At 37.0% G+C, this 26846-nt stretch overlaps 1 protein-coding gene across 1 annotated transcript in view; it reads left to right on the top strand.

Moving 5' to 3' along the window:
• COL4A3BP (collagen, type IV, alpha 3 (Goodpasture antigen) binding protein) overlaps window positions 1-26846 on the top strand; it is a 155336-nt gene that overhangs the window by 68330 nt on the left and 60160 nt on the right. Inside the window, exons 5-6 of the mRNA XM_011996488.1 lie at window positions 20151-20258; window positions 21120-21258. Of these exons, the coding sequence (XP_011851878.1) occupies window positions 20151-20258; window positions 21120-21258 (247 nt within the window). The remainder of the gene's footprint in view (window positions 1-20150; window positions 20259-21119; window positions 21259-26846) is intronic.

The following is a 26846-nucleotide window of genomic DNA, read 5'->3' on the forward strand; positions in this document are numbered from 1 at the left end:
ACATGGCTTATACATATTGACAGCAATATAAACTGTTTTCCAGTTTTACTTGCTGAGTATTAGGACATTAGCTGGGAGAAAATGTTTCCTAAATTCTACATAGAACTGCTCTTTTTCATCAAATAAATCTTTTTAATAAAAGTATTATATTATCTTTATTGCTTGGTACATATTCTCACCTTGTCTGATACTGAGAATGAAAAACAACATTGGGGTAGGAATAATAAAAAATAGATAGTAAAGTAAATTAGTATCCCATAGGTTAAAATATTACCCTAGCTGAAAACAGTTCAGTCACACGGGAACTCCATGTACTTCATAGGCAAATAATGATTAATATAGGAATGCTTATATTACTCTTCAGTTCTTAGCCCCTTGTTCTTCTTAATAGTACTCCTCTAATCTATAGAGGGATAGGAGGAATAATTCAGCACTTTAATGTGTTATTTAATTCTCCCAGAAGCCCCCATTTTACATAAAAAATGAAATTGAATGGATTATGAGAACATTGATTATTGATTGGTATGTGGTAACATTATTATTTCAAGAGCAGCAACCTAAAATACTCATACAGTTAGCTCTAACAATGCTTATCAAGTCTTAAAACTATTTCTGCAAATTGTTGTATTACATAAATGTTATTGACTCCTCAACCATGGTTTTTTTTTTTTTTTTTTTTTTTTTGAGACGGAGTCTGGCTCTGTGGTCCAGACTGGAGTGCAGTGGCGTGATCTTGGCTCACTGCAAGCTCCGCCTCCCGGGTTCACGCCATTCTCCTGCCTCAGCTTCCCAAGCAGCTGGGACTACAGGCGCTCGCCACCGCGCCCGGCTAATTTTTTGTATTTTTAGTAGAAACGGGGTTTCACCGTGTTAGCCAGGATGGTCTCGATCTCCTGACCTCGTGATCCACCCGCCTCGGCCTCCCAAAATGCTGGAATTACAGGCGTGAGCCACCGCGCCCGACCAACCATGGTTTTTTAAATTAATATTTGTTAATTATAAAGTAAGAAAATACAAGCTGGGCACGGTGGCACATGCCTGTAGTCCCATCTACTGGGCAACCTGAGTCAGGAGGATCGTTTGAGCCTGGAGTTTGAGGCTACAGTGAGCTGTGATCACATTGTTGCACTTTAACCTGGGTAACACAATGAGACCCTGTCTCTTTAACAAAAAAAAAAAAAAAGGAAGAAAATGTAAAAACTACCTTCAGTCTTATAATCCAGACAATGGTGTATTTTTCTCTTCTGGGTACCTTTTCCTTCAAAAACATTATGGATGGAGATAGGATTTGGGGAAGATGGCAGAGCAGGAGGCACCAAGAATCTGTCTCCCCACCTAGACAACAATTACATTAGCCAGATATGTCTGATATAACTGTTTTGAAACTCTTGAGTCTACTAAAGGCTTGCAAGTTCCAGGGAAGGCTTGAGTGATAAATTGCTGTTAATTTCAGCTCTTAACACAGTAGTAGCTTCCTATACCTCTACCCATCCAAGCCGCATGGCAGGCAGCTGTACATGTGTTCCTAGAGCAATCCATACACAACTTGTGGGAGCCAGAGTGAGCACAAAGGATTCTCTGACTGCCAATTATGGCTTCTTATCACAGAGGGGCAGACAAAAAGTGGGTGACCATTGTTGTTGCAAGTCCCTTTCGCTCTGGCTGTAGTGATTTCCAGGGGACTTGAAGGGCCAGTGCCCTCTTTCTCCTTAACTTTTCTCTTTTTCCTTTTGGGAGCAAGACATTAAAGACTAGGACATTCATAAACAACTGCATATACAGGAAAAGTTAGAAAGTGATGACTGTGCATGCTCAGGGAAAGGTGCAAGGCTAGAAAAGACCCTAAGAAGACCTTACCTTTCCACCTCAGGCTGGATCCTTGACACAGAAATAGCCTACAACAATAAAAAATAACAAATAAAAAACTATGAGGAAAAAAAGAACCTGATTTCCTGAGTTACCACACTAGTAAATTCAAAGGTCCAGTTTTCAACAAAAAAACAAAAGGCATAGAAGGAGACAGGAAAATGTGGCCTTTTCAAGGGAAAAATGTAGATCAACAGGAACTGTCCCTGAAAAAGACTTGATGGTTGATCTACTACACAAAGACTTTAAAGCAGCTACCTTAATGATACTCAAATAACTAAAGGAAGATGTGGGGAAAGTTAAGAAAAAGATAAGTGAACAAAATAGAAATATCAATGAAGAAATAGAAAACCTGAAAAGAAACCAAAAAGAAATTATGGAGCTAGAAACTTTAGTAACTGAAATGAAAAATTCACTAGAGGGATTCAAAGACAGATTTTCACAAACAGAACAATCAGTGAACTTAAATATAGGACAGTGGATATGATTGAGTTTGAAGAACAGAAAGAAAAAAGATTGAAGTGAACAGAGCCTAAGAGAACTATGGGACACATCAGGGGGACCTCAATACACATTTTGAGAGTGCCAGGAGAAAAAAAGAGCAGAGAGAATAATCAAAGAGATAATGGCCAAAAACTTCCCAAATTTGATGAAAGACATGAATATAAACGTGAGAAGTTTAACGAACTCCAAATAAGATAAAATCAGTGAGATTCACAGATATAATCAACTTTCAAAAGACTTATAGAGTATCCTGAAAGCAATCAGAAGCAGCTTATCATATAAAAGGAATCCTCAATATAATTATCAACAGATTTCTTGTCAGAAACTTTAGAAGCCAGAAGGTGTTGGGCCAATATATTCAAAGCGCTAAAAGGAAAGAACTGTCAACCAAGATTCCCGTATTTGTGGAACCAGGCATGGTGGCATTGCACCTGTAATCTCAGCCATTCAGGAGGCTGGGGCAGGTGGATCATTTGAAGCCAGAGTTTGAGACCAACCTTGGCAACATAACAAGACCTCATCTCAGTAAAAACCCAATCCTATGTCTGACAAAAGTGTCCTTCAAAAGAGAAGGAGATAGCAGGTGTGATGGTATGTGCCTGTAGTCCTAGCTACTTGGAAGGCTGAGGCAGGAGAGTCACTTGAGCGCAGGAGTTTAAATTCAGCCTGGCAAAATACCAAGTCCTTGTCTCTTAAAGAAAGAGAGAAAGAAAAAAAAATTAATTTTCCAGCAGTAAAAAGAGGGGATAAAGTGAGGGAGAAATTTAAACATACCCAAGTAAACAAAAGCTAAGGGAGTTAGCTTTGCTATTTACCACTAGACCTGCACTGCAAGAAATGCTTAAGGGAATCCTCTGAAGTGAACTGTGAGCATACTGGACAATACCTCTAAGCTGTATGAAGAAATAAAAATCTTAGTAAAAGTCAATGCATGAGCAATTATAAAAATTAGAATTATTGTAACAGTTTGTAATTCTGCTTTTTGTTTTCTACATGATTTAAGAAAACGATACATGTTTAAGAACACAGTTAGCCTAAAAGCTAGTAGCATTGTAACTGGTTTGTAATTGTAGATTTTTCTGTAGACTAATGGATTTCAAAGAATATTTGCTCATTTTTTTGGTCATATAGAATATAAAGATGTAATTTTGTGACATCAGCAACTGAAAGGGGTGAAGACAGAGCTGCAAAAGAATAGAGTTTTTGTATGTTACTGAAGTTAAGCTAGTGTAAGTTCAGATTATAGTGTTATAACTTCAGGATATCATCCAGATGATAACCACAAAAAAATAGCTATAGAAATACAGAAAAGGAAATATGAAAAAAAATCAAACATTTCACTATGAAAAATCAACTAGGCCGAGTGCAGTGGCTCACGCCTGTAATCCCAGCACTTCAGGAGGCTGAGGTGGGCGTCTCACGAGGTCAAGAGATCAAGACCACCCTGGCCAACATGGTGAAACCCAGTCTCTACTAAAAATGCAAAAATTAGCTGGGCCTGCTCACGTGGGCCTGTAGTCCCATCTACTGGGGAGGCTGAGGCAGGAGAATCTCTTGAACCCAGGAGGTGGAGGTTACAGTGAGCCAAGATTACACCACTGCACTCCAGCCTGGTGACAGAGTGAGAGACTGTCTCAAAAAAAAAAAAAAAAAGAAAAAAGAAAAAGAAAAATTAACAAAACCATGATAAACTAGACAGTGATGCAGGAAATGAGGGACAAAAATGCTAATAAGGCACATAGAAAATAGCGAAAAGAAGTAAGTTCTTCCTTATCAGTCATTACTTTAAATGTAAATGAATCAAATTCTTCAGTTGAAAGATAGAGACTGACAGAATGAATTAAAAATACATGATCAGGCCAGGCGCAGTGGCTCGCATTTGTAATCCCAGCACTTTGGGAGGCTGAGGCTGATGGATCACGAAGTCAGGAGTTCACGACTAGCCTGGCCAAGATGGTAAAACTTCACCTCTACTAAAACTATGAAAATTAGCTGTGCACAGTGGCAGGTGCCTGTAATCCCAGCTACTCGGGAGGCTGAGGCAGGAGACTTGCTTGAACCTGGGCCGCAGAGGTTGCAGTGAGCCAAGATTGCACCACTGCACTCCTGCCTGGTTGACAGCAAAATAAAAAACACGATCAACTACATGCTGTCTATATGACCCTTTAGATCCAAAGACAACAAACAGATTGAAAGTGAAAGAATGGAAGAAAATGTTCATGCATATAGCAACCAAAAGAGAGCAGGGTTAGTTATAGTAATATCAGAGAAAATAGACTTTAAGTTAGAGAAGATTTTAAGAGACAAATAAGGACATTGTGTATTAATAAAAATCACTGCAGCAAGAAGACTATAACAGTTATAAACATTTACATACTAAGACAGACCATCAAAATAATATGAAACAAAAACAGAATTGAAAGGAGAAATAGACAGTTCTACAATAATAATTTAATGCCCCTTTACAGTAATAGACCAGACAGAATTAAGTAAAGAAACAGTGAACTTAACGCAGTATACCAACTAGGCCTAAAAGACATATACAGAACACTGTACCAAACTATAATATATACATTTTTCTCAAGTACACATGGGACATTTTCTGGGATAGATCATATATTAGGACACAGATTAAATTTTATTCCATTTTGAAAGATAAATACCATATAAAGTGTCCTCTCTGACCACAGCTGGGTGACTTGAGAAATTAGTAATAAGTAAAACTGGAAAATTTACAGGATCATGGAATAACTTCTAGTGGAGCAAAGAAGAAATTACAAGGGAAATTAGAAAATGCTAAGAGTTGAATAAAAACACACCAAAACTTAGGGGATGCAGCGAAAGCAGTGCTAAGGGAGAACTATAGCTATAAACACTACATTAGTAAACAAGACCTCAGATCAACAACATAGCTTTACAAATTAAAAAGGAAAATAATGTAAAGCCAAAGCTAGCAGAAGGAAGGAAATAATAGAGATGTGAGCTGAAATCAACAAAATGAGATTAGAAAAACAATAGAGAAAATCATTGAAACTAAAACTTGATTTAAAAGATCAAGAAATTTGACCAACCTTTAGCTAGATGGACGAAGGAAAAAAAGAACACTCAGATTACTAACATCAGGAATTAATGTAGGGATGTTATAGGAGTCCTGCCTTATTCACAAGGGGTTATATTCCAAGACCCCCAGTGGATGCCTGAAACACCACAGATGGTATCGAACTCTCTATGTATATATATAAATTTTTTTCCTATGCATACATACTTGCAATAAAGTTTATTTTAGAAATTTGGCACAGTAAGATTACCAACAATGACAAATAATAAAATAGAATGATTATAACAGTATACTGTAGGAAAAGTTATATGAAATGTGAGCACATGTGCATGCTCACTCTGGCTCTTGTTCTCTCTTCTCTTCTCTCCCCCTGTTCCTCCCTCCCCTCAAAATATGTTACTGTACTATACTCACCTATTTTTGGATCAGAATTTCCCACAAGTAACTGAATCTATGCACATGAAACCATGGAAGAGAGAGGATTACTGTACTACTGACTATACAAAATAAAAATTGTAAGACATTATGAAAAATTGTATGCCATAAGATCGAGTAACCTAGATGAAATGGACAAATTCCTAGAAACACAACACTGACCAAGACTAAATCAGAAAGGCTGGGCACAGTGGCTCTTGCCTGTAATCCCAGCACTTTGGGAGGCAGTGGCAGGTGGATCGCTTGAACCCAGGAGTTTAAGACCAGCCTGGGCAACATATTGAGACCCCATCTCTACAAAAAATACAAAAATTAGCTGGATGTGGTGGTGTGCACCTGTAGTCCCATCTTTTTGAGAGGCTAAGCTGTGAGTATTGCTTGAGCATGGGAGGCAGAGGTTGCAAGGAGCTGAGATTATGCCACTGCACTCCAGCCTGAGTGACAGAGTCAAATTAATAGTATAATGAGATGCCACCTTAAACCCATTAGGGTGGCTATTATCAAATAAATAACAAGTGTTGGCAAGGATGTGAAGAAATTGGAACCCTTGTGCCCTGTTGATAAGAATATAAAATAGTACAGCCAGTGTGGAAAATAGTATGGCAGTTCCTCAAAAAATGAAAAATTGAATTAACATATGATCTACCACTTCTGGGTATTTACCTAAAAGCAATGAAATAAGGATCTTGAATAGAGTTGTATACCCATGTTCCTGGTATGATTCACAGTTGCAGAAACATGGAAGCGACCTATGTGTACATAAATGGACAAATATATAAGCAAAATGTGGTGTGTCCATTGAGTGGAATATCACTCAACCTTAAAAAATAAGGAAATTCTGCCACATGCTCCTGAAGTGTGAGGACACTATGCTAAGTGAAGCCAGTCACCAAAAGATAAATACTGTATGATTCCACTCATATTGGGTGCATAGAGTAGTCAAATTCATAGAGACAGAAAGTAGAATGGTGGTTGCCAGGGACAGGGGGAGTGAAAAATGGAATGTTGCTGTTTAATGGATATAGAGTTTCAGTTTTTGTAAGCTGAAAAAGTTTTGGAGATTAATTGTACAATAAAGTGGATATACTTAATACTACTGAACTGCAGTCTTAATGGTTAAGATAGTTCCACTGTTTCACAACGTAATATAGCCTTATAACAAATACCCACATTCTTAACAATAGGAATACATTCTGAGAAAAGCATAGTTTCGCGATTTTGTTGTTGTGCAAACATCATAGAGTGAACTTATATATAGATGGTATAGTCTATTAAACACTTAGGCTATATGATAGAGCATATTGCTCCTAGGCTACAAACCTGTATAACATGCTATTGTACTGAATATTGTAGACAGTTGTAACACAATGGTAATTATTTGTGTGTCAAAACATAGAAAAGGTACAATGAAAATATGGTATTATAATCCTATGGGACCACCATCATATATGTGGTCTGTCATTGACAAAAACATTATGCAGTGCATGACTGTACGTGCTGGAACAAAACACGGTTATACGCCAATACTGTTGTGACATATTTTAAATATTGGATACTAAATGAATATAGAGGCTGATAGTTAAATGTAATTGTATTTCTACCTCTACCAAGACCTTAAGTGTAATTGTATTTCTACCTCTACCAAGACCTTATTAGCAATGCATGGACTTGATCCTAAGAGAAACAGGAGCCATGGATGCAGGTATATGATATTATGGAATCAGAAGCCCTGAATTATAAGTGTAAGAAAAGAAGATTGAAACCAAGCAGAGAATGGGGGCAGCTGTTATAGCCCTCTACTTCTATGGTACCATGTTATATTTGGGCTTTTTTTTTACTTTGGATGGTCATAAGCAATGTCTTACTCTCTTCTTCCCCTCTAGTATACTTGTAACACTCAGCTTTTTAGTCCTGAGTTAGGTAAGTCATTGCTTAAGACACAGGAACTAGGGTGTATGATAGGCCCTGGTTAATTTTTCCAGCTTCTTCTCACTTCAGCATTTTGCCTATTCAGATATTTCTGTAAAGGAAAGTTTATCGCATGTTCTAGTTTAGTAAAAGAAAATGCCAAATGAATAACCAACTCCCATAAATGACCTTCAAATGAGTTGCTATATTTGATACTAGTTTTTAAATTATGATGCAGGAATGACTAGGATTTGAAAAAGCTCTCCCGTGGTAGTTTATGGGCTAATTTTTACAAATGTTCTGATTTTCAGCGTGATTTGAGAAAAGTATCTTGAGGGTAAGCAAATAGTGCGCTCATTGAAGTTAATTGTACTGTACCTAGGTTTTAGACCATTGAAATATGATAAAAATCATGTTTAATACTGTTTGAAAATATATGTTTTAAAATTTTTTTGATTCATGAGTGGTTCAGTTCCTGGAAATCATTGTCAGTTGAGCCTTTTCTTATAAAATTAGTTTTATTGATGAATTGTATATTTTCTCTCTCCAACTGGATCCGCAAGGGACTGTCTTACTTGGTTTCCACTGTATATGTACATTTTTAGCCTGAGTTTTGGTATTTAGGTTTAGTATAGAGAATTACACTTCTGGACTAGCCGTACCATTTTAAAGATAAAATGAAGCCCAGGGAAGGTAATAAGTAATGTGTCTAATTATCTGTTACAGTGATTCAAAAGCCCATTTTTCTCAGTCATATCCTTGTGGGGTTTTTGCTACAGACTGTAACTTCTCTAGTGGGGGACCCATAAGTATTTGAAAGCCTAAATAAATTTTAATATTAATGAGCATGAAATTGTCATGCTAAATTTTATCTCAGATAATATATTTATATTGACCTGGACAAGCTAAAATTGTTTCCATTGCATATTTTAAATTACAATTTTATTGATTACATTGCTCTCTTAGATATTGTATCTGGCTTCTCATGTGGTTTGTTTTAAAATAGTAATATTGAAGTTAAATGTATGGATGCTCACAACACAGTCAGCTTGTTTGATTTTATTATGGGTTTCAGAATTTTATTTTCAGAAAAATCCTTTATTATGCTTATGTTAACATTTAATCTTGTATTTTCTCATTTTCCGTAATTAAAATAGAGAGAGACAGTGTAGTTTAAGTGGAGGGAGTGGGAGTGAGGAACTATGACATTAATAACTAGGTAATTTTTGACACCATGAGGAAGTTACTTAATTTCTCTCTCAATTTCTTTGCTGTGCTTCTTGCTACAGAGTATTATTAGGAAAAGGAAGAAGGTTTTCAAAAGGCAGGTGCTATTTGTTTTTTTAAAGCCAACCTTTTTACTATATTTTATACCACTTTATTTGGAGGGTAGATAGACTGATGAACAAACTGTGCAGAATGGTAATGTATGAGTTTATCTTCCATATAATTAAACCAAGCTACCAAATTTAGTTGCAACTTTAAGGAGGTTTTTTGGCTTTTTCTTTTTGTTCAAATCAGTTTTTAAGCATTTCTGGTATTTTAATTGATAACTTTGAACTATGTTATTTAATTTGAAATGCTTTTAAATGTTCTCAAAACATCAAAATCTAAAGCATAAAGGTATATATATTGGATTCAGTCTAAAGTTTACTATGTTTTTTTTTTTGACCAGTAGTAACCTTCATATTAGCTTTCATATTGAAAAATATTACTGACCTCCTCTAGTGGCCAAAAGATTGCCATTTAAAAAAAATGTTCAGGCTAGTATTGCTGTTAAAAAAAAAAAAAAAAAAAGTTATGTCCTAATATAACAAAGGTGTGGTCTCATTACTGTAGTATTCAGAAGTAGTAAACCTTGATCTATGTAGGAGGTGTTTCAGTAAGTGCTTCATTGACCCAAGATGTTATTTTTCATCTATGTAAAACATGCTTAGGAATACTGCTTACAAACACTAACAAATTTGGGAAGCAATTTTTTTGCAAAACAGTTGGTATGAGGGATCTTAAAGTGGATATATTGAAATGGGAAAATACTCCTATAGTAACTATATTTGAATTCCAGATTATTAATTTTCATAGAATTTGGTGTTTTCAAAATAATGGATTGGTGATTAGAGGTTGTAAATGAGTTCACCTTCTTTTTTCTTGTGGAAGAGTAAGTGGAATTAAGAAAAAGCCAGCAGGCCTTTAAAATATTGTCCCCAAAACTCGTGCCATTGGGATTTTGAAAGCATGTTACAAATTTTAAGAACATTTAACACTGTATCAGTTATGACCGCTAAGTAATGTCTTCTCATTTTCATCCTTACTTCCTTAACCCTGCTTCACTCTCAAAAAGCAGACATTATAAATGCAAATAAAAACTGCCATTTTTCAAAGTGGGTATCTTGGGAAGCCAAAGAGATGTGTTAACAAATTTTTATCACTTTTTAGAATAGTTTGATAACTTATCTTTTAGAACTATTTTTGGTCCCTATCATACTTTTTAAAGGTACTGATATCTTTGATGATAGATTGATTTTTGAGAGAAATTCAAAACTAATTCAGAGCCATGCCACATAAATACAATCAATTTAAGCTCTTCCTTTAATATAATGAGACTTTTCTTTAATTTTTATTCTAAAATCACCAAAATGATTTGAAATAGCTCTATTTTGTGTAATGAATTGCTCTCAATATGGTTATGGTAGGACCATTCAGGAAATTTCACGCAATGACAGGATCATTAGCACGATTGTAGACATTACCAGAATGACTAATTTTTAAACAATGAGGGTATATTTGTGTGTCTATGTGTATTTGTTAAAAACTCAAAATTTTTATATTAGTAGTTATTGTAGTTACTGGAATAATGAACCCTCATTATTAAATTGAATAACAATGGAAGTAGGATTCATGAGTATACTATCTTTTCTTTTTTTTTTTTTTTCTCTGACAGAGTCTCACTCTCTTGCGCAGGCTGGAGTGCAGTGGTGCAATTCTGGCTCACTGCAACCTCCGCCTCTCGGGTTCAAGTAAGTCTCCTGCCTCAGCCTCCCAAGTAGCTGGGATGATAGACGTGCACCACCGCACCCAGCTAGTTTTTATATTTTTAGTAGAGACTGGGTTTTGCCATGTTGACCAGGCTGGTCTCAAAACTCCTGACCTCAAGTAATCCACCCACCTCGGCCTCCCAAAGTGCTGGGATTACAAGTGTGAGCCACCACGCCTGACCTGTTTTCTTTTTCATTGCAATTATTTATACAATCTATAATGAAACTTATGTAAATGAAATTTTATTAGACTTAGAAGTGTAAGTGTACTAAACTTGTAGCCTCCACATTTATCTGTTACCTATCACTTAAAATGTGTTGCATCGATTTTCCTGAAATGGAGTCTTGTTTTATCATGTCTTTGTTGTAAGATGATGTTACTTGTTTTGAAATACTGAACTTGAAGAAATACATAAGGGTATAAGACATATAGTGAAGACACCGTTAGTAAAGTATTTAATGTTTATATTTTGTTTTAAGATCATTTAAAAAATCAGTAGTTTTGACTTGCTCTGTTTAAGACTCATTGATACTGGACATGAATAGGGTGGATTCATTTGGATTTAAACTTCATACTGGGCCAGGTACAGTGGCTCCTGCCTGTAATCCCAGGACTTTGAGAGGCCAAGGTAGGAGGATCACTTGAGCCCAACAGTTTGAGACCAGCCTCGACAATGTAATAAGACCCGTCTTTATAAAAGTAAAAAATAAAAATAAATTAGCGGGGCATCTTGCTGCATGCCATTAGTCCCAGCATACAGCATACTTGGGAGGCTGAGGTGGGAGGATTGTCTGAGCCTGGGAGATCGAGGCTGCAGTGAGCCATGACTACCACTGCACTCCAGCCTGGGTAACAGAGTGATGCCCTGTCTCAAAAGAAAAAATATGTATATTCAAACTGTTGAGTTTTAAATATTTTCGAATAAATGTCCAAAATGTGTGTTTAATAGTATGAAATATGGATTATAAGTTGTAGGGGATATTATTATATTTAAAAGAACAATCCAGATTTTGCTTAGAAATCAATCACACAAAGATGTCTAAGTAATTTCTGAAATACCTTATATTTTCATCTGTTACAGAGAGATTCTTATTTTTAATTGTAGTCTCCCATATTTAGTAAAAGAAGGAAAAAAAAGAAAAGAGGGGAAGGGAAGGAAGAAAAGGAAAGAAGGAAAGAGAGAGAGAAACCTTTACCAAAACCAGTATAAGAAATAGAGTACTACACTTACAAAGTTAGCATTGTGTCTCAGAAAAGAAACTAGAGCCATTTTAGGTGAAGGACCTAACATGATACCTTTGCTCTAGGATTTTAATACACCTCATTCTTTCATAAGAATTTCTCACACAGGGACTTGCTGCTGCCCCAGCTGGCATGCATGCATGCAAAGACCCCTACAGGTACACAAATATATGAGGACACCTGCAGGTACCCTGCTGGTGTGCACACAAGTGAGGACCCCCACCGCCCCGCCTGTGCATATGTGCAGGGTGAGGGAGCCACCACCACCCTACCAGAGTGCTTTTGCCAGCAGCCCCCATCAGAGTGTTCTTACCAGCAGACTGGGAACACCTTATCCCTCCAGTACAGCAGGTAGTAATCCTGGTCTCAGTCCCCCAAGATTAGAACACATCGCTAAGGAGTGCTGAACTAAGCCTTGGCCCCCTTAAAGTGACCAAAAATGAAACCAATCAACTAAATCCAACTTATACCATAGCCAATTCCTCAAGAGCCTCAAACAATATAAAAAAAGAAAGCCCAATCCAAAAGACAGCAGCTTCAAAGGTTAAAGGAACACCAGCCCACAGAGTTGAGAAAGAATTAGCACAAGAAGTCTAGCAACTCTAAAAGCCAGTGTCTGCTTACCTCCAGATGACCACACTAGCTCCCCAGCAATGGCCCTGAACCAGACTGAAATGGCTAAAATGACAGATAGAGAATTCAGAATCTGGATGGCAAGGAAGCTCATTGACAAACAAGAGAAGGTTGAAATGCAGTCCAAGGAGCACAGTAAAACAGTCCAAGGATGGAAAGATGACATAGCCATTTTAGGAAAGAACCAAACAGAACTTCTGGAAATGAAAAATTCACCACAGGAATTTCAGAACACAGTGGAAGTATTAATAGCAGAAAAGACCAAGCTGAAGAAAGAATCTCGGAGCTTGGAGACCACTCCTTTGAATCAGTGCAGAGAGACAAAAATAAAAGAGATAGAATTTTAAATAATGAACAAAACCTCCAGAAAATATGCCTACATCAAGAAGTTAGAATGATCACAAATTTATAACCTAACATCACCATGATGAACTAGAAAAACAAGACCAACCCCAAAGCTAGCAGGAGAAATCAAATAAAATGAGAGCTGATCTGAATGAAACTGAGACATGTAATCTATGCAGAAAATCAACAAAATGAAAACTTGGGTCTTTGGAAGAATAAGATTGATGGACTGCTGGCTAGACTACTAATGAAGAAAAGAAGATCCAAATAAACACAGTTAGAAATGACAAAGGTGACATTACCACCCATCCCACAGAAATACAAAAAACCCTCAGAGATTAAACACCTCTGTGCACAAAAACTAGAAAATGGTGAATTCCTGGAAACAAAACCTTCCAAGGTTTGACCAGGAAGTATATGAAATCCTGAACAGACCAATAATAAGTTCAGAAATGGAATCAGTAATTTAAAAAAACAAAAAACCTACCAATCAGAAAAAGCCGTGGACCACATAGATTCATAGCTCTATTCTACCAGACATATAAAGAAGAATTGATACCAGTGCTACTGAAATTATTCCGAAAAATATCAAGGAGTACATATTCCTCCCTAACTCATTCTGTGAGGTCAGCATCATTCTTATACCAAAACGTGGCAGAGACACAACAAAAAAACAAAAACTTCAAGCAAATATCCCTGATGAACTTAGATGCAAAAATCCTCAGCAAAATATTAGCAAATTGAATATAGCAGCACGTCAAAACACCACCACAATCAAGTAGGCTTTATTCCTGGAATGTAAGGTTGTTTCACCATATGCAAATGAATAAATGTGATTCATCAGATAAACAGAACTAGAAACAAAAACACACGATCATCTCAGTAGACACAGAAAAGAGCTTAGATAAAATTTAACATCCCCTCATGATTTAAAAAAAAAAAAAAAAACGGAAAAGAAAAAAAAAACCTCAACAAACTAGGCATTGAAGGAACATACCTCAAAACAATATAAGCCATCTTTGAGAAACCCACAGCCAGTGTAATGCTGAACAGGCAAAAGCTGGAAGTACCCCTTGTGATAACCAGAAAAAGACAAGGATGTCCACCCTCACCACTCCTATTGAACATAATACTGGAAGTTCTTAGAACAATGAGGCAAGAGAAAAAAAATAAAAGGCATCTGGATTGGAAAAGAGGAAGTCAAACTATCTTCACGGACAATAAACATTATTCTATTCCTAGAAAACCCCATAGTCTCTGTCCAAAGGCTCCTAGAAGCAATAAACGAATTCAGGGTATAATATCAATGTACAAAATCAGTACCACAAGCCAAGCACCATGGCTCATGCCTGTAATCCCAGCCCTTTGGGAAGCTGAAGCAGAAGGATCACTTGAGCCCAGGAGTTGGAGACTAGATTGGGCAAAAAGAGTGAGATCCCATCTCTACAACAACTCAAAAAATTACCTGGGTGTAGTGCATGCACTTGTAGTCCCAGCTACTTTGGAGGCTGAGGGAGGAGGACCACTGGAGCCTAGGAGATGGAGGTTGCAGTGAGCCGTGATCACGCCACTGCACTCCAGCCTGGGTGACAGCACAAGACCCTATCTCGATAAAACAAAAGTCAGTACCATTTCTATACACCAATAACGTCCAAGCTGAGAGTCAAATCAGGAGTGCAGTCCCATTCACAGTAACCACAAAATGAATTAAATACCCAGGAATACAGCTAACCAGGTAAGTGTGAAAGATCTCTACAATGAGAATTATAAAACACTGCTGAAGGAAATTGGAGATGACACAAACAAATGGAAAAACATTCTGTGCTTATGTAGTACCCAAAGCAGTTTACAGATTCATTGTCATTTCTATCAAACTACTAATGTCTTTTTTCACAGAATAAGAAAAAACTGTTTTAAAATTCATATGGTACCAATAAAGGTCCCAAATAGAACAATCCTCAGCAAAAAGAACAAAGCCAGAGGTATCACACTACCTAATATTAAACTGTATTACAATGCTACCATAACCAAAACAGCATGGTACTGGTACACAAACAGACACATGACCAGTGGAATAGGTTAGATCACCCAGAAATAAAGCCTCACAACCACAAACATCTGTTCTTCGAAAAAGCTGACAAAAATAAGCAATAGGGAAAAGGCTCCCTATTTAATACATGGTGCTGGTATAACAGGCTGGGCATATGCAGAAGATTGAAACTGGATGCCTTCCTCTCATCTTGTACAAAAATTAACTCAAGATGGATTAAAGACTTAAATGTAAGTTCTAAAACCATAAAAACCCAAGTAGAAAATCTAGGACATACTGTTCTAGGCATAGACCTTGGTGAAGATTTCATGAAGTCTCCAAAAGCAATTGCAACGAAAACAAAAATTGACAAGTAAAACCTAATTGAAGAGCATTTGCAAAGCAAAAGAAACTATCAACAGAGTAAACAGACAACCTACAGAAAGAAAGTATTTGCCAACTATGCATCCAACAAAGGTCTGATATCCAGAATGTAAGGAACTTAAATCAAGCAAAACCCAAACAACCCCATTAAACAATGGGCAAAGGACAAGAACAGACACTTCTCAAAAGACATCCATGCTGCCATTAAGCATATGAAAAAGTGTTCAACATCACTGTCGATTAGAGAAATGTAAGTCAGAACCACAGTGTGATACCATCTCACCAATCAGAATGTCTATTATTAAAAATTCAGAAAATAACAGATGTTGGTGAGGTTGCAGAGAAAAGGGAATGCTTGGCCAAGCGCAGTGGTTCACACCTGTAATCCCAGTACTTTGGGAGGCCGAGGCAGGCGGATTACGAGGTCAGGAGATCAACACCATCCTGGCTAACATGGCAAAACCCTGTCTCTACTAAAAATACAAAAAATTAGCCGGGTGTGGTGGCTGGTGCCTGTAGTCCCAGCTATTCGGGAGGCTGAGGCGGGAGAATGGTGTGAACCCTGGAGGTGGAGCTTGCAGTGAGCTTGCAGTGAGCTGAGATTGCACCCCTGTACTGCAGCCTGGGCGACAGAGCAAGTCTGTATCTCAAAAAAAAGGAATGCTTATACACAGCGGGTGGGAATGTAAATTAGTTCAGCCACTGTGGAATATAGTTTGGTGATTTCTCAAACAACTTAAAACAGAACTACCATTTGGCCAGCAATCTCATTACTGTGTATACACCCAGAGGAATATAAATTATTCCTCCATAAAGACCACATGCATGTGTATGTTCATCACAACACTGTTTGCAATAGCAAAACCATGGAATGAACCTAAATGCCCATCAACAATAGACTGGATAATAAAATGTGGCCACATATACCCCCATGGAATACTACACAACCATAAAAAGGAGTGAGATCATGTCCTTTGCAGCAACATGGATGGAACTAGTGGCCTTTATCCTTAGTAAACTAATGCAGGAACAGAAAAACAAATACTGCACATTTTCATTTATAAGTGAGAGCGAAATAATGAGAACACGTGGGCCAAATCATGGAGCTTATCTAATAAGTTTGTGTCCAACATTAGCTCTAATTAGTTCATTTCCAACCCCATAGCACAGGGAGGGAATCAGATGGGTGATGCCAAAAGTTCCTGCCATGGCAGGGCTCACATAGGGCCACTGAAGCATGGTTCATCCAAAGTGCTTCTTGAGTTCCCTCTGCCTGCTAGACCACCTCTTCAGTGTAGTGAGTCTGGAATGGGTGCTAATTCGCTTCTTCATGAAATGGATGCAGCTGGGGGCCATTATCCTAAGTGAATTAAGACAGGAACAGAAAACCAAATTCCACATGTTCTCACTTAAAAGTGGGAGGTAAACATTCAGTACACACGGTCACAAAGAGGGAAACAATAGACACCGAACCCTACTTGAGGGTGGAGGATGGGAGGAGGGCAAGGGACAAAAAAATACCTATCAGGTACTATGCTCACATCCTAGGTGATGAAATTATTTTACACCAAACTCCAGCAGCACGCAATTTACCCATGTAACAAACCTGCACATGTACTGCCTGAACCTAAAATTAAAATTGAAAAACAGTAAGTCTTTTGTTTGAGATAGTCTCTCTGTGTCACCCAGGCTGGAGTGCAGTGGCACAATCCTAGCTCAGTGCTATCTCGAACTTCTGGATGCAAGGGATCCTCCTGCCTCAGCCTTCCAAGTAACTGGAACTACAGGAGCACACCACAACACCCCGCTAACAAAAAAAAAATTGTAGAGATGGTGTCTTGCTTTATTGCTCAGGCTGTTCTTGAACTCCTGGGATTAAGCAGTCCTCCTACCTTGGCCTCCAAAGTGCTGGGATTACAGGCATGAGCCTAGTAATGCACCTAGTCAAGGACTCCTTTTTTTGTGAACTGATTGCTGTAATTAGAATTCTATTTTGCTGTGATTATGTTATGTTGAAACAAGGTTACATTTTTTCTTTATCTTTATTGGAGTACAATTTACATTTACATTCTTAAAAAGTACCCATTTTAATTGTACAGTTTGAGTTTTGACAAATGTAGTCTACACTTCCCACATTTTCTTCTACCTCTTTGTATTCAGTGCCCTTGTTGTACTCTGGCCTGCTCTTGTTTGTCATAGATTAGTTTTGTCTTTTTTAAAAATCCGTTTTCTTGAGGCATAATTTGCGTACCATAAAGTACATGCTTTTGATTACCTTTTCATTAATCGTTTTCCTGACTCCAGAACATTTATTTTCCTTCATCACTAAGATATTGCTTTGAGATGTGGAGTCATGTAAAGTCTTGGAGAAGAGCTTTGATTCTACCTTCTCTTAAAATTATATGTAATTTGTTAGTTAATTAAGAGTTGAGAACGTATTGAAGTACTTTTTATAGATGGAATGTTTTATAAGCAAGCATTATTAAAAAATGTGACCATTTTACTTTGGCAGCTGGTAGGTGTTAGAAGTTTGAAATTTAGGAGGCTACTTGTTTTGATATGAATAAATTCCTAGTGTCTGCCTGAAGATATCCATCTCTTTTTTCATGAGGAGTTTTGTTATTTTGGTTACAGATTCCTTTCCTCCTCTCGTCGTCTTTTTTTTTTTTTTTTTTCCCGTTTTAACCAGATCCATCTGATTATTGATGTTGGGGGTGGGGACAAGTTTGCTCTTCCTTTGAGATTGTTGCTGTTGTACCTTCAGCAGAATTGTCCCTCTTTGTTGCCATTCCTTGCCATTGTTACTGCCACTTCTAATCTCTACTATTCTTTTTACCCTTGCTTTTCTTTTTCATTTTTTCTTACATTTGGATAAACTTATCTAGTTTCTGATAGCTTTTCTGAGATCCTAGAATATTAAAGTTAAGGTAAATGAAGTGATACTAACTGGAAAATGTTTTAAACTAGTGCTGATATCACTTACATAAAAATGAGAACATAAACATTTTATTTATTAAACTATAGAAGCTTAGTATTCTTATAGCTAAAAAGAATATTTTACAATTAGAATAATATCATGGGTAAACCAACAGCTATATAGGAAATGTAATGGATTTTCAGGAATTAGACCACAGAGGCTATAGAATGTCAATGGGTATATTTTCTATAACACATTGTATGTAATTTTGTTTCCTAATATTGATCTTGAAATTTGTGTAACTTTAAATAATTTTTCATTGTAACCATAGGTTTGACACTAAAAATAATTAGATATTATTTTACCACTTAAGTTTATTGAGTAGAATTAAAATTAAATACAATGTAGCTTTTTGTTCCTTTGTTTTCAGTATTGGTCTCTAAGTATTAAAAAAAATAATGTTTACTAAACCTAGGGATTTTTTCCCCCATTCAAATGAAGGAAAACTGTTCAATATAAATACTTACCTAGAACCATAATAGTACAGAGGAGCAGGATTGAAATCAATCAAACCATAATAGATATGATACGTTGTCAAAGGATATAATACAGATGCCTTGGTTTTTCCACACAAGCTTATTAATTCACTGTACTTTTTTTTTTTTTTTTTTGAGACTGAGTCTTACTGTGTCACCCAGGCTGGAGTGCAGTGGTGTGATCTCAGCGCACGGCAACCTCCATTTCCCGGGTTCAGGCGATTCTCCTGCCTCAGCCTTCTGAGTAGCTGGGATTATAGGTGCCTGCCACCATGCCTGGCTAATTTTTGTATTTTTAGTAGAGACAGGGTTTCACCATGTTGGCCAGGATGGTGTCAAACTCCTGACCTCAAGCGATCCACCCATCTCGGCCTCCCAAAGTGCTGGTATTACAGGTGTGCGTGAGCCACTGTGCCTGGCCTAATTCACTATACTTTTTAAAAGTAACAGTAGAAAATAATCAGAGATCCAAAATACCTGGTTTTAATTACTTTGAAGTTCAAATGTTCTATTCCTTTGTCTATATTGTTATATTGCATTTGTATTAGAGAAGGTAAAATATAAAATTGATGCTCTGAAGAGTATCATCCCCATCAGTTATCTTCCATGGGATGCTAACTTAACAGACTAGCAAAATTGGAAACTTTGTGCCTTCAATTGTCGAGGTGGTTACAAAGATCAAAAAGATACAAGCTGCTTCCAAAAAGATCCAAGTCCAGTAGTAATAACAAAACACAAACTATTGTGAGTAGTAAATGCTGTAATTGTGTTGTGTTAAGAATAGGTGAGAATACGTAAAATTTACCATTTTGACCACTGTTAAGTATACAGTTCTATGGTATTAAGTACATTCACACTATTGTTCAACCATCACCATCATCCATCTTCAGAACTTTTTTATCTTCCCCAGCTGAAACTCTGTGTCCATTAAATGATAACTACCCGTTCTTCTTTTCCCTGCTTCTGGTAACAACTATTCTACTTTCTGTCTATGAACTTGACTACTTTAGTTTTCCTATTATTAAACAGTCTTTGTGACCACTAGCCCAGCACATAGTAGGTATTCCATAAATTTCCAAATTAAATGGCATTTAGGAATTGAAAGGCATTGCTTATGTCAGTGGATTGACTATATATTTTATATGTACCCAAACTGCCAATTTTTGTTATAATAACCTTGTTAATTCATAGGAAACCTTTTGTTTTCTCAAGTATTTTTTATTTAAATTCTTTTCACATAGTTTACCTTTTTTTTAGACTGAATCTGGATATGGATCTGAATCCAGCTTGCGTCGACATGGCTCAATGGTGTCCCTGGTGTCTGGAGCAAGTGGCTACTCTGCAACATCCACCTCTTCATTCAAGGTATATAGTTAATGGATGCCTTAAGTTAAAGCAACATAAATTGAGCTTAGTATTGGATGTTGTGAACAGAATATACTTGATAATTTTTGAACAAGCTTTTTAATAATATAATTTATTTGAATTTATTAAAGAAAAACTTAAGGTATAAAATAATAACTCATACAAATGAACACGTCACTGATTTTATTTCATTCATTTATTAGGTAAAACATAAAAAAACGGGTTCAAAGGAAAATCTGAAGAACTGAAACGATTTGCAAATGTGTGCAAAACTGGTCAATATCCACAGATTAATAATCAGTGCTTCTGCACCAGACAAAATTCATTTGCATCTCTATGAACAAGAATTATTTATACTACTCAGTTTTTTACCAGAAGAGTTGTAAAATAGCTCAAATGCAGTGAAAGGCAAAAGTGTCTGTATGATCAAACAGTACTTTCCCAAGGGTACCATAAATGACAGCTCACCATTACTTTGAAAGGACACTAGTAATATTTTTGCCTATTTCAAAGTCTTTCACAGTTGTTCCTCACAATTTTATTTAATTTGAAAATATCAAATGTTATATTTGCAAACTGTCGGGTGTTACTGCTTTCTTATTTTCTATAAAAAATAAGGCTTTTTTATAAGTGATATCACTTGCAAGGTTATCACTCCTAAGTGGCTTATCACTATCAAGCCAATAGATTAGCCAGTTTCAAGCCTATTCCTAGAAGTATTATATTGAACTAGACAGCTCTCCTTATCCCATGCCCTCAGTTATAAGGTACAGACCTTAAAAGTTGGTGAAATACCATAGGACCAAATAAAATCCAGTTTTGTTTTACTTGAATTACATCTCCCTATTTTGTGTTTTGCAGAAAGGCCACAGTTTACGTGAGAAGTTGGCTGAAATGGAAACATTTAGAGACATCTTATGTAGACAAGTTGACACGCTACAGAAGTACTTTGATGCCTGTGCTGATGCTGTCTCTAAGGATGAACTTCAAAGGGATAAAGGTTAATTAGGCTATTACCACTATTTTTACTTGGAAAATGAATGGATTAAAAGCCTCTTGATCTCAAAGGGTAATGTCTTTAAGTGATAAAGGTATCTATAGTCATTTTTTGCTGCAAACCCCCAGTGAAACAGATTTCAGTGTCCTTGTAACTTGGGTACTTCAGTTACACATACTAATTCATTTTGATCATCCATACCAGATGCCATTGAAGACCTTTATTTTATTTATTTATTTTTTGTTGAGACATGGTCTCATTCTATAGCCCAGGCTGGAGTGCAGTGGCACGATCATAGCTTACTGCAGCCTCGAACTCTTGGCCTCAAGCAATCCTCCTACCTCAGCCACCCAAGTAGCTAGGACTACAGGTGTGCGTCACCACACCCAGCTAATTTATTTTTCTATTTTTTATAGAGATGGAGGTCTCACTATGTTGGTCAGGTTGGTCTTAAACTCCTGGCCTCAAACAGTCTTCCCACCTTGGCCTCCCAAAGTGCTGGAATTATAGGTGTGAGCCACTACACCAGGCAGAGATTTTCAAATGATACTCTTTATTCCATTAAAAAATGGTATCATCTTGGTAATACGGAGCATTTCACATTATTATTATGTCTGATAAATTTACCCCATGATGAGTCTTAGAGGAGATAAGTATATGTTAAATCCTTCAGGTCTGAAATCAGCCAGTTGATCTCTTTCTCCTTCTTCCTCTCGTTTCTCTTTTTCTCCCCTTTCCTTTCTTTTTGTCTTTTCCTCTCTCTCTCTTTTTTTTTTTTTTTTCTGAGACAGAGTCTCGCTCTGTCACCAGACTGGAGTGCAGTGGCGTGATCTCAGCTCACTGCAACCTCCGACTCCCTGGTTCACGCGATTCTCCTGCCTCAGCCTCCCAAGTAGCTGGGATTACAGGCACACACCACCATGCCCAGCTAATTTTTGTATTTTTAGTAGAGACTGGGTTTCACCGTATTGGCCAGAATGGTCTTAATCTCCTGACCTTGTGATCTGTCCACCTCGGCCGTCCAAAGTGCTGGGATTACAGGTGTGAGCCACCGCGCTTGGCCTCCTCTCTCTCTCAATCTCTCCCTTTCTCTACCCTTTTTCTCATAGAAGAAGAAATCAATAATAGAAACCAAAATAATAATTGTATATACATTTAAAAATAATTTTATTGTTTTTATTTAAAAGAAACAAGATATCTTCAATTAACTTTTAGTATTAGGTTTACAGTTTAACTTTCCTTTGTTAGTGCTGAAAATGCTGCTGATGTCAACATTGTTCTTCAGCTTTTCACTTAATTTATTGTGAACTACTTTACCATTATTACCAAATAGGACTAAGTTCATTCCCAGTATAACTAAGTGGCTTGACATGGTTTCATTTCTCTTTCTTATTAAATGTGTTTGATCTGGATCCAAGTTCTTTTTGTCTATTCTATATTGCCTTTTTCTGCCGCCTTTGGATGAAGTTTTTATATATATATAAACTTCCACTTTATCTCCTTTGTTGGCTTCTTAGCTATAACTCATGGTTTTATTATTTTATTGGCTACTTTAAGGTTTATAGTTTGCATATTTAACTTACCTCAGTCTACCTTCAAGTAATATACCACTTTATGTGTAGTATCAGAACCTTCCAATAATGTATTTCTTTGTCCTCACTCCTGAGGCAAGAATCTTCTGAGTTCTCACCAATTCCCTGTGAATTACAAGGTTTTCCAGTCTGCATTATAAAGCAGATAATTTTCCCTGCTCCCATGTAAGCTTCAAGTGCTGTTTCTTGGAATCCTTTAAGAAGGTTCTATCCCTTGCCTTTATAGTTTGCTCACTTGCATGTGCTATCAGTACTCTGCAGAGTACTCAGGGGTAGCCTTCTGCCATTCTCCAGTGTTCTCTGTCTGTCCAGTTCTCTCCTCTCCAGTACTCTGCCTTGTGAACTATTGCTAGTTGCCTTTGTCTCTGGGTGCTCAGCTTCATCTCATTTCAGGGAATCCAGAAGGCTCCTCCTGGGTTTCCTGTCTTTACTGTACAGTTTGGAAACTCCTAAAACAATGAGCTAGAGCAGACATAGAGTTCACTTCATTTGTTCTCCAACTATTAAGGATCACTGTCCTTTTTTGCCTGATAGCCAGTGTCTTGAAAAGCATTGTTTCATATATTTTGTCCAGTTTTTACTTTTATGCTAGAGAGTAAATTCAATCCTGGTTATTTCATCTCGAACAGAAGCAGAAATCTGTATTCCTTTTAAAGTTTCTCAATTTTGTGTACATTTAGTAGCCTGGAAGTTATTTTCTGTTTTTATTTGTTTGTTTATTTATTTATTTTGTAGACAGTCTCCTTCTGTTGCCCAAGCTAGAGTGCAGTGGAATGTTCATAGCGCCCTGTGACCTCAAACTCCTGGGCTCAAGTGATCCTCCTACCTCAACCTCCCAACTGGCTAGGACTACAGGCATATACCATCACATCTGGTTAATTTTTAAATTTTTTGTAGAGACGAGGTCTTGCTATGTGGCCCAGGCTGGTCTTTAAACTCCTGGCCTCAAGGGATTCTCCCACCTCAACTGCCCAAAGTACTGGAATTACAGGCTTGAGCTATTGTGCCTGGCCTTGAAGTCCTTTCTATTTGTTAATATAAAAACTTTTATTAAAGGTTTTGGTTCGTTAATGTGTGATTTTTTCCCCCTCTAAAAATAAAAAACACCTGAACTTCTGTTTCTCCTTCATTAAAAAAGAATACCTTTTAATCAATTTAAATGTTACAGATTAGCTTTATTATACTTGCAAGTAATCCTTTAAACAAAAACAGGGTACATATAGAATATGATGCCTTGTTTATCTTTTTTTTTTTTTTTTTTTGAGACGGAGTTTCATTCTTGTTGCCTAGGCTGGAGTGCAATGGCACAATCTCGGCTCACCGCAACCTCCGCCTCCCAGATTCAAGTGATTCTCCTGCCTCAGCCTCCCTGGTAGCTGGGATTATAGGCATGTTCCACCACGCCTGGCCAATTTTGTATTTTTAGTAAAGACAAAGTTTCTCCATGTTGGTCAGGCTGGTCTCGAACTCCCGACTTCAAATGATCCGCCCGCCTCGGCCCCCCAAAGTGCTGGGATTACAGGTGTGAGCCACTGCGCCCGGCCAGTGTTTATCTTAATGGTCCATACCAATAGTGTATAGTATTAGAAGGACAAAAGTGATGGTGAAAAAGTAGAAGTTGGGATGCAGTGATAACCAGGTTGTGTAGATGACTTAAAAAATATTAGACATTACACTGAATCTTTTCTGCTACATGTTTAAATAAACAGCAAAATGTAGACTGATGTATTAGTTTGCTAGGGCTGCCATATCAAAGTACCACAGACTGGGTGGCTTAAACAACAGATTTATTTTCTCACAGTTCTGAGATAAAGGTATTGGCAGGGTTGGTTTCTTCAGAGGGCCATGAGGGAAAAACCTGTTCCAGGCCTCTCTTCTTGGCTTATAGGTAGCCAACTTCTCCCTATATCTTCACATCATCATCTTTCCCTTTGTATGTATCTATGTCCAAATTTCCTCTGCATATTGTACAGTCATAGTGGATTAGTGCCCATCCTAATGACCCCATTTTAACTTAATTACTGCTTTACAAACCTTGGCTCCAAATAGCCATATTCTAAGGTACTGGAGATTAAGGACTTCAACATATGAATTTCTGAGACACAATTCAGCCCATAACAACTGATTTCCCTACAAATGTTATTTATGAGATACCAACTGATTGATTGATCCTTTGATTTTTATTTGAGACATGGTCTCCCTCTGTCACCCAGGCTGGAGTGCAGTGGCACAATCTCGGCTCACTGCAACCTCCACCCCCCAGGCCCAAGCAGTCCTCCCACCTCAGCCTCCCCAAGTGGTTAGGACTACGGGCGAGCACCAGCACGCCCAGCTAATTGTTGTACTTTTTGTAGAGACAGGGTTTTGCCATGTTGCCCAGGCTGGTCTCAGACTCCTGAGCTCAAGCAATCTGCTTACAAGCGTGAGCCACCTGCTAAGCCTGAAATACTGATGTTTTTAAGAATATATGCTGGGTATAAGGACATGGACCATAATTTCCTACTTGGCAGAGCAGAGTTGCTGACCTGAGTTTAAAGGATCTCTGTGGATATACTGTCATTAAATTATTAAAACTAAGTTTATGACTTAAATAATTTTAAGACTCACTGTCTGTCTTTATGTATATCATTCAGTAAGATTTAATTAACATTTTAAGTCTAGATACTCTGGGGATTACAGAAGTGGCAGACATCACCTCTTACCTAAACACATTGTTTAATTTTAAAAACAATACATATATACCACATTAAAAGTAAAATTTCTTCTAATCTTGCTCTTCTATTTATTGTTTAATGACTTGAAGTAGATTTCTCAACATTTCTCAACACCTGTTTCCTCAGCTATAAAATGGTTATTATATCTAGCACCTGTGATTGTGAGAATTAAATGATAATGTATATGTTAGCACTGTGTTTAAAAGCAAAAACTCAAATAATAGCTGTTATTAATATAGTTAATTTGGATTATTGCTGGGGTGACAGGAAGCAGAAATGTACAAGATCCAAAGGTGGGATTTAGCCTAACAGACTTGAATGTTGGTAAGGGAGACCAGTGTGACTGGAATGGAGGAACGTTGTATTAGGATGATGGTTTCAAACCATGTGAGATATCCCTAAGAGTTCTATAAAGTTGCCTCAAGGATGCACAAGGAGTTCTTTCGGGGAAAAAAAGGGAAGTCCACTCTTTTAGCTTATTTTCATCATTTTTATATATTACTGGCCTTAAAAATATCTTTTAAAAAGCTTTAAAAAGCTGAAAATCGCTGTTTGATGCTGGTAGGCTATTAGGTGGAGAATATTGAACACAAACAGTTGCGATTTAATCTAAAAAATAATGTTCACATTGGTAATTTGAAAAGTTACTGTTTAGGCAAGGATATAAGTTGAAGTTAATATTTTTAAAACATTAATCATTGTAGGTAATTGTAACATAGATTAGAATGGTGAAAGACTTTAGATAGGAGAAAATTATGTGGTAACCAATTGTAGCAATGTAAACATCTGTAAATGAGCCCCTAGATAAGCATGAAGAATAGAGGAAATCCATTAGAGGGGAGTTACCATGATTAATTTTTGTAATGTTTTATAGTATTCCCCATGTGCTATGTTAAATACTTTAATTATCTGAATATAATTTTATAATAACCTTATGTAGGTATAAGTATTAATCCCTTTTTATAGACGAGAGAACTGCACAGAGAAGCTAAGCAACAATGTTAGCATAGCTGGTTTGTTTATGGAACTACTTTTAGTAATAGACATTTCTTTAGAGAAATTGTATAGGAGATGTGAACCTAGTGTTAGTATAAGAAGTCACAGGAAAATAAGGAGTCATTAGCATAAAAATAGTTGGAGTCATAACAGTGAATAAATGCCCATGGGGTAGAAGGATAAATATCTGAGGAAGGAGACTTGAAGTTTGCCCACAGCTAAAGAGTAAAGGGAAATTTAATTTTTAAAACGAACATAATATAGGGTCATGTTAGCAAGATGTGAGAAT

This window comes from Mandrillus leucophaeus, unplaced genomic scaffold (assembly GCF_000951045.1).
Source record: "Mandrillus leucophaeus isolate KB7577 unplaced genomic scaffold, Mleu.le_1.0 Scaffold114, whole genome shotgun sequence".
Classification (NCBI taxonomy): Eukaryota; Metazoa; Chordata; class Mammalia; order Primates; family Cercopithecidae; genus Mandrillus; species Mandrillus leucophaeus.